Source organism: Montipora capricornis, chromosome 5 (genome assembly GCF_036669925.1).
Source record: "Montipora capricornis isolate CH-2021 chromosome 5, ASM3666992v2, whole genome shotgun sequence".
Lineage (NCBI taxonomy): Eukaryota > Metazoa > Cnidaria > Anthozoa > Scleractinia > Acroporidae > Montipora > Montipora capricornis.
Genome location: NC_090887.1, coordinates 14,385,428 through 14,394,560, shown reverse-complemented (window position 1 = coordinate 14,394,560; position 9,133 = coordinate 14,385,428). Strand labels below are relative to the sequence as shown.

The window sequence follows — 9,133 nt, the reverse complement described above, 5'->3', positions numbered from 1 at the left end:
CCGTCAAAATTTGGGTGGAAAAAAAACCCATTATGGTATTTTCCGCTCCGGGCAATAGGAAAAACGATGGGCTCTGGGAACGAGACTGGAGTAGTACTATGGGACGATCTTGCCCAGTTTTGAAAGTTGGAAATGGAGGTTTCTGATTGGTGGAAAGAAAATGTGTATTCTATTTCCATTCTCGGGGCACACAGCAGAATTAGCCTTTTTCGGGTATGTTTTTCGTGATTCGTGCAAACTGCAACTTGCAGCTCCATAAGTTTAAACGAACATGAATATAGTTTCCTCTTTATTATTCTTTAAAAACTAAATAAGGTGAATAGCATTTGCAATAAAACTTCATATCACAACTATCATTGCCAAATAGAATACTTTTAGATAAAATAATACTCTGGCACTAATAGAAACGAATATACATGTTTGTGAAAACAAATTTGTGAGTTACTATTATATACAGTTAATGTCACTGAGCACAGTGCATAGATAGAAAAACACAATCGCTTAACGGCCGATGTTACACTGCGCAATGCTTGAAACTCGTTGCAACTTTGGGTGAGGAGATGAGCTGCGAAAGTAGAACTCAATTCCACTCTGGCAACGGTTTCTACAACTTGTCTCACAATGTTTATGGCCGTTTTTGGTACGCTGCATTGGGCATTCGTGCAACCTGTCTTGCCATGGCGTTACGAGATAAGCTGCACGAAAAATTGTACAGTGTAACAGCGCCTTAAAGAGGCTTCGTTAACTAGAAAAGCTGTGAACGCATTATCTTAAACGTTCAACTGCCACTTTAAGTCACTACGAACCACAGCCAGCTGTGAAGCTCGCTTGTGTGACATAAACGGGAGAGTTGAACCTGAGGCTTAAGTAGACTGTGAACTCAGTAAACCTGCGAAGATATCTTTCCTCCCTATAAATGCGCGAAAATTGAAGCGAGAGCAGAAAAGGAAGAAGGGTTTCTCTCTTCACCTTTTTGTTCCGCGGCCACACCGTGGAAAATTATGTTCAGAGCCCCTTGTTAAAAGGAGAACGTTTTCTAAGGCTACTAGGAATACTTCAAAACTCCTACCTAGCCATTAGCTTTCTCATGGTACACTGCGGGTATATTACTGTCTTCTAGCTATTTTCTTAATATGGCTCTAAACTGCTGAGGGTGATACACTCACGTGACTAAGACATAACTATATCAGTCTGCTATTTTTGATGAAGTGGATAAGTGCGGTGTACACAAAGCGATATTGTCCGAAGTTTGCCACCAACAACATTCTCTGGCAACGCAGATGAGTCAAGGCTTTTGCCACGTTTATTCGCTGTGTTAAGGAAAACATAAATAGATATTAGCGTTACTTTGTTGTGTTTTTGGGTGGTAGAAAGGAACACGTGTAACACAAAATGGTCGGCACACAGAGACAACGTTCATGAGCATGTGCGCGGTACTGCTGTACAAAATAACCGTGACTACATCAAAGGTTTATGCAGACTTCCTTCCTGTTTAAGATTTTTGAATCCGCAAAGAAAAAGTTGCGGATTCAAAAATATCCGAATACGAGTGGACGGGACCTAAATTTAGTGAATCAACTTTGAGTCTCCTTGATGCAAATATAGTTAAGGCCCACAGATCACCCTTGCCCAGGATAAAGTCTCTTGTATATCAGTGGTTCGAGATTTCAGCTAGAGCGTTCAAATCCCACATAAAAATCAGGGTTTTGTAGACGTCGTCAAGTTTAACAGTCTAGTAAGTCTAGTACAAGATTTAATCCAATTTTTTTTTCAGTAATACCTGCTAGATGAATAATCTTCACAGTTCATTCGTCATAATATATTAAATATACGTTTAACAATGGGTGTATTTGTAGCAAAAAGATGGGAAGCGACCAAGAATCATGCCCCCGGTTAGTTGTCTTGAGTTCTTTTTTGATGCATAACAACGCTTGATGGACAAAACGAAATAGGGGATGTTCGTTGTCTGTGAAGCGTGATTTGCCAGGGACGAAGCTTCGTATTTAGGGAACAGAACCGCAAACAAGGCCCAGTCGGTGAGTTCCCCAAGGGTAGGCATAGGGAGTATGTATCATCATGTTTATCTCACCTGGTTACTCTGTAAACAGGCGATCATCAGATCCGTTAGTATAATCACCCCAGTCCTCCCCACACCAGCCGTGCAATGAACCATCACTGGACCCACTGTCGGTTCAGCAATTTTGCTCATATGAATACTTTGCCTTGCAGACTCTAATTCTTCAAGAAATTCTGTAAAGAAACAATTAAACTATCGGGTCAGGAAGCCTTCTTTGTCAGGTTCCTGAGAAACGCATCTATTTTGACTTCAGGGTGAACTATTTACACAATCACGAGGTTGAGCGGCCATGTATTTGAAAATCTAAACATCTATGAGATCCAAAAACAGACTTGCGAATTATCGCAAATCACAATGCTGACAAGCACAAAAGCACAAGAAATGGTTAATAAATATGCAGTTTTTTACTATCTGAATGTTTTTGGGTTTGAGTAAAGCCATACATTGTTGAAAAATCTTCGTGATAAAGGACCTTGGTCACGCAAATGATGTAATTTCATGACACTCAAAATTCGCAAAAAGCATGAGTTTCATGTAAACAATCTTCGCATTAGTAAGTCGTAGCAATAAATTGGATTAACCAGGAAGTTAAAGAAATATTGCTGGCTTCCCAAATAAACTTCATTTTACACTATAATGACAAAACAGATATTTTTCTGAGGTTAAAAACTTGACTACCTATTAAATCATTTGTCAGAGGGAAAAAAATCCTGTCTAATAGCTTATCACATTTCAACGCACGTATGCAAATACACCTTTTTACCGATACGGCGGCCATTTTGATTTCTATTGTTTCGAATAGCTATTATGGGATGCCCAGGGGGCAAATACACATTAATTTGCCCCCTGAGCATCCCAAAATGGCGACGTATCGGTAAAAAGGTCTATTTGTTAAGCTCGAATATTACACAACATGATGAATTCATAAAGGCCACCTTTTCCAGCGAAAAATTTATTGAAACAAACAACATATTTGCTATTAGAGGCAAAAAACCCTTCCTATTTCATTGCGTGCGTGAAGACAAGAAACCCAATCGTGTCAAATTACCATACGCAAAAAGATAAATTTCTGAATCAAACCCTTTCCTGAAGAACCTTTTCCTTGAATGATGAAGCACAAAATAGACAAGCTTTCTTTTCAAACAATTCTTGGCTGTCACATTTTCAATTATTGTTTTACCTGAAGACTGTGCAGAGTTGGGTACAAATAAATACAAATAGCCAGACAACAGAGATCACAGATTCACTTAAGGTGTTCGATTCCTTCTCTGTCTTTGTTGAAGCCATAAGTTACCAGTGAATTTTCCATTTGGTTTCAGTGTTGTACATAACATCACACTTCGTAAAATATTAGAAATACAGCTCACTTTGATGACGGCTTGACGGGTGAAAGATTGTTGACGAAGTCCATTACTTGTCGATTTTAAGATTCCATATATTTATTTTTCACCGCCTGTCTTGTTTATCCAATTGACGTTCCATTCTTGAGCTCCATAAGGGTAAATTTTGTTTAAAGATGCACTAAAAGGCCATTCGCGTTATAATTACTTTCGACGCCATTGCCATTTCCATTACCCCCTCAAACCTAACAAAATACGCACAGTAGACTCTATGCATAGAGACACCACGTAGCCAGGGAGTGGCGGGAAAGACTTTTACCAACCAAGAAATTTCAACCCTTTTCCGACTGGGATTGCCATACTGGCAACCCAGTAAAAAACACGCGACTAGTTTTAAGACGCGGGATGCCGAAGGCATTTTTCCGTGTTGGTAATAAGCTGGAAATTATTATTATTATTATTGTTAGTACTAATAGTATTCTTACTACTACTATTTTAATAGTATTAAGAATACTAATACTACTACTATGAAAACATTTTTAATATTATTATTTATGATTATTTCCTACAACTATTGAGCCCTCATAATATATTGAACCACTTTCTTACCAAGGAAGGACTTCGGATCTTCAGGCACTCTGTTATCGGGCCAATCACTGAAGTGTAAATGACAGATGACTCTTGATTTCTTGGTAACGACTTGTCGTAGGGACAAAGTTCGTACCTTGTAAGAACCCTCATCACGGACTGACACCGTTTCTATCTCAAATGAACTGAACCATGTTTTGCTGCAGGGCGAATCAGCTGACCAGTAAGGATAGCAGGCGCTTCTGCTGTCAATCTATGATCAGAACAAGGAAGGGTTACGTGTTTGCAAACGTTGGCCGTGTAGCACTTATATATCAACAGACTTAACTATTAGAGGGTAATGTAAAGTGCTAACTTTCTACCCATACAGACCATGTGAGCGTTAGCCCTACTAATGGAAATGGGCCCACACAAGGACAGAGAAAAACTCTGACCAAGATGGGAATTGAACCCAAGACCAGAACGACTACGATAAGAACAATCGACCATAGTAATATTCTTGTGATGGACACATGGGCTGATGTGGGGGATCTTCTCAGATTCAATTTTTTCTCCAAATCAGGAGATAAAATCGACACACCAGGGTGTAAAATACCTCGTTGCCCTTCTCCCTAAAGTAAACAAGACACTGTCTAGAACACTAGACACACACATAGTGTAATCAATTTATTTAATAAGTTGAGACGTGGGGGGATACAATCTTCCAGTGATCTGGACGAGGCCGATCACATGCTGGTCACATGTGACATGCCACATCACTTTATCAATTTTATTATGACCAAGAAGAAAGCTCATAGAAATTTACAATAATTTAACAATTTCAACTTGTACAAATGGCTTCAAACACTCAGTAAAGAAGTATACTAATGGCTCGTTTGCTAAAATACAGCTGTACTACAGGCAATTGAAAATCAAGGTACCTTGTTATCTGTTGCAGCGACAATGATATGAACATTCTGCTCCCAGACCATCTGCCAAAAATCCACCACTGTTTTCTCCATGGGGCCCTGAGTTGCAATGTAGTGGTATGTTCGAGATCCAACCTCCATCTGCAAAGTAGACAGTCGAGTAAGTTCCTTCATTTTGTACGACACAGCCAATCAAATATTGAGTATAACCTTTAGCAAAAAGTAACCCTGTACTGCTACATGTATTTTTATTCGTCTCTATGAACTGTAGCTTCTTTTGTTATCAGGGCTAGGTGCATCGATCAATATTGTTTCGTTCTACAATCACAGACCACGTCTGGAGAGCTACAGGATCTCTCTTAGCAAAGGGGACCCCATAATGACACTAATGGTACTTTGCATCAAGTTCACAATGTGGCACGAGGTGTCCCCTAAAGCCTAAGAACTTCATGCATCATCTTATGGTTGGAGTTCTTGTTGAGGTCATGGTCAGAGGGTCACTTTGTGACTCCTACACCAAATGAGGTGAATGAAATGTGCAGTAGCTGTACCACTCATGATCAGGCCTTCTGGTAATCTACACAATCATCCAATCATTTGACATAACGTTCAATTGGCATTTTTCAGTTACATGGCCTCTAAATCAAGGGAGGATGGAGTTGACTTATACCTGTGATTGACCTTCGGCTCCGATGCGATATCCAGACGAGTTGCTCAAAAGATGATAATTTAATAAGTTATGGACTATTTGCCTCCTTTCTTGAGATAATATAGTTTGTGGTTAAGTCCAAAAACACTAATTTTCCAGTTAAGACTTGAGCATTGTTTCTAAGTGATCTTTTAAGGTTTAGATAGTAAGCTAGCCGATACAGACGTTCGAGATGCCCCTCCCCTCCCCTGCCACAAGAAAAAATACAAAAATCTTAGGAACCCAGGGAACCAGATACAATTGCAACCAATACGACTAGGCAACCATTCTACAAATGATTCAGCCCAGCACTTAATGATGGACAGCAGATGAATTCAAACTGACTGAGAAAGAAATTGATCAAGACTTTCAACTAAAGCATGGGCAACTGCATGGACTGTACCTCCCGTAACAGTAACTACAGATGTGCATGAGGTAATTGAGTACCCTGCTTGGCTGAGTGCTTTCGCCTGCACGGATCCCCTTGATGTTCTGTCAGTGGCGATGCGTGACGTGACTGCCACGCTTCTGCCACTGGGCAGGCATTAAAATTATAACTGGTTGCAGCGGTATTTTTTTAACTGGCTAAGAATTTAGCTAGATACATTAGTAACAATGGTCTCTTTCCATCGTTACAGTCAGCTTAACGTAAATATCGTTCCAATGAAACCGCACTCTTGAAGGTAAAAAACCATTTCCTTCTTAACATGAACAATGGACAACAAATTTCAGTCAGCAGAACTCTCTCCTCAGGAGCGAGGATGGCACAGTCGGTTAGTGCGCGGCCTTGGTGCAAGAGGTCCTGAGTTCGATTCCGGGATCTCACATCCTTGTTTCGACTTCTTTCCGTTCTGAGTAGCTTAAGTAGCTTTAAATACCCATAAAACGGAGCACGGAAGGCGAGGGGGGAGTAAAATGAGCGCACCGTCGACCTCAGGTTTGTCAGTTGAATTACTGTTACGAGTTATCGACGTTAATTATGGTTGCTTTACTTTACTTTACTTTTTTCACGAAAATTCTATCCCCAGTGCGGAATCCGCAGGGATCATGCTTAGGTCCTCTACTGTTTACAATCTATTCGAGTAAGCTGTTTGAAAAACCTACCAACAGCTCACGCGTATGCGGTTGACACTCAGCTCTACTTATCGTTCAGTCCTGCTGTCAGCACCAATCAGACAGATGCTATCTCAGCAGTTGAGTATTCGAGAGATTAGGCAATGGATGCTTGAAGATAAGTTAATGCTCAACGACTACAAGACTGAGGTTTTACTCATTGGAACTCTGAAACAGCTGGCAAAGACCCCAGTTGAAAGCATCAAAGTTGGCGAGGTTGATGTCAAACTGGTCAATACGGCCTGTAACCTTGGAACCTGGTTCGACACTAACTTAACAATGAATACAGACCTTAATAAAGACAGTGCTTTTTTTCTATTTATATAACACTAAGCGTATATGAAAATACCTAACTAGCACATTTGTGGCAGCCCTAGTACATGACTTAATACCTAGTAGAGTTGATTATTGTAATAGTCTTTTTTACGGCCTTCCTGCATGATTATCAGCCGCATGAGTTTCAACGAGTTTTGAATTCTTCTGCTCACTTAGTTTTATGTGCAACTCGATTCTGTCATATCACTCCGTTATTACGGGAGGTACATTGGTTACCAGTCCACTCTCGTATTGAATTTAAATCACTACTGATAACTTTTATAGTTCTTAAGGGCTAGCATCTCTGTACCTTAATGAGTTTATCTCTGTTTTGCCCCCATCTAGTTACAATCTTAGAAGGAACTATAATGGTACATTGCTAAGCACTCCTAACTTTAAATCTCACAGTACCTTAGGGGATCGTGCATTTTCTTCAGCCGCGCGCGCTCTATGGAATTCGTTACCATTAGTTACTAGGAATGTTGATCAGCCTATCAAGTCATTTAAGAAGAAACTTAAGACCCATTTATTCACTAGAGTTTTTACCGAGTAATAGTCGGAGCAGTTTTTGTACATGTCTTTTCATTATTCAATACATTGTGACAATGTGTTGAATAATAAAACAATTATCCTGCTCAATCTGGCGGAATATCGCCTGATTTTGGCAAACTCGGCCTACGGCCTTGTCGGCTAAGTATCAGGCGATAGTCCGCGCGATTTCGCAGGATAATACTTAAATATAAAGGTAAAGGTAAAGTCTGCTTACGAGCCAAATGGCCCATTAGGCCGGAGCTTGTCCCTGTTTCTGTTGGATGAAGCGACTAGGAGTATTTCTACTCCCCCCTGGATGGGATGCCAGTCCATCGAAAGGCTACCCATGGCATTAAATTCGCCGGCACCGTGAGATTAAAGTGTCTTGTCCAAGAACACAACACAATGTCCCCGGCCAGGACCCGAACCCGGACCACAAGATCCGGAGTTGAGCGCACTAACCACAAGGCCATCGCGCCTCCCACAATAGTTAAATATACATATATAATTTTTATTTTTATTTTTATTTCATTTTATTGCACTATTACATGTATCATTAGCGTTGCTTATTACTACGAGTTTGTAAACAGTGTATCTATATGTATACAGATACTTGCGCCTTACAAGTCAATAATAATAATAATAATAATAATAATAATAATCCAAAGTTCTGGATGACATCGAGGACTCGCAGATCTGTTTCCTCTCTTTTTCACTAGAAATGGAAAATCAAGGAAACCCAGGGGCGGATCTAGGGGGAGGGTGCAGGGGGGTTCCCCCCGACTCCCTAAGAAAAATCCTGGATCCGTCCCTTGAAACCTCTGCCAAGCACAGTAGTAACTGAGATGGTTATCACATCAAATTAGAAGATGCACATCAATGTTCAAAGTTATGGAATGAAACTCTTGTTCCTTGAAACCATGCTTTACCTTCACAAAATCGGCATTAACGTAGTCACTCCCACTGAGGTTATCTTGGGGATTTAATCGAACTCGAGTGTCCTGCCAAATAGAAAAAGAGAGTAGTTTTTCACTGGCTGAGTGAAACGAAATCAGTGAAAAATGTTTCTCTCATGCACCGATGGGGCCTGGGTATAGGTCATGTGACCTATCAGGCGGGCAGTTCTTTTTGTTGCGTCCGCCACTGCCGACTTTCCCGCCGCCCACCCACCCAAAGATTTTAAGTTTTTATACAATACCAGTATAATGTACTAGCCTTGAACTTTTTTCGTTATTTCCGGTCTTAAGTGTAATGCTACTTGTATTAGCTTTGAATTTGCAATAAAGGTCAGGCTTGCGGCAGTCAGCTTGACATGGCTACCGGCGGTGTGTGAGAAATGAAATTAGAGGCCTACCTTGGTGAATCACTGAAAATGAGGACAACAAAACGTTCATTAAGGTTTCATGAAAAATCCAATCAAAAGATGATTTGGGCAATTACCTAGAGAGGACCCAGCCCATGTGATTTTCCCACTGGCAGCGCTGGGTGTCCAGTAGGTCTAGTAAATTACTAAATGAAATAAAGCATTTTCATTCTTTTCCAAACAAACGTCAAGAGAATACAATTAAATCTT

The 9,133-nt window shown here is 40.4% G+C and overlaps 1 protein-coding gene across 3 annotated transcripts in view; it reads right to left on the bottom strand.

Annotated features, from left to right (window-relative positions):
* Window positions 1-276: 276 nt before the first annotated feature.
* LOC138049578 (tyrosine-protein phosphatase non-receptor type 21-like) overlaps window positions 277-9,133 on the bottom strand; it is a 50,750-nt gene continuing 41,893 nt past the window's right edge. For all 3 annotated transcript variants that reach the window (XM_068895923.1, XM_068895922.1, XM_068895924.1), the window contains 5 exons: window positions 8,490-8,561; window positions 4,926-5,054; window positions 4,027-4,258; window positions 2,090-2,250; window positions 277-1,310 (listed from right to left, as the gene is read on the bottom strand). In XM_068895923.1, coding sequence (XP_068752024.1) covers window positions 1,182-1,310; window positions 2,090-2,250; window positions 4,027-4,258; window positions 4,926-5,054; window positions 8,490-8,561 — 723 coding nt within the window. In that variant the 3' untranslated portion in view covers window positions 277-1,181. The remainder of the gene's footprint in view (window positions 1,311-2,089; window positions 2,251-4,026; window positions 4,259-4,925; window positions 5,055-8,489; window positions 8,562-9,133) is intronic.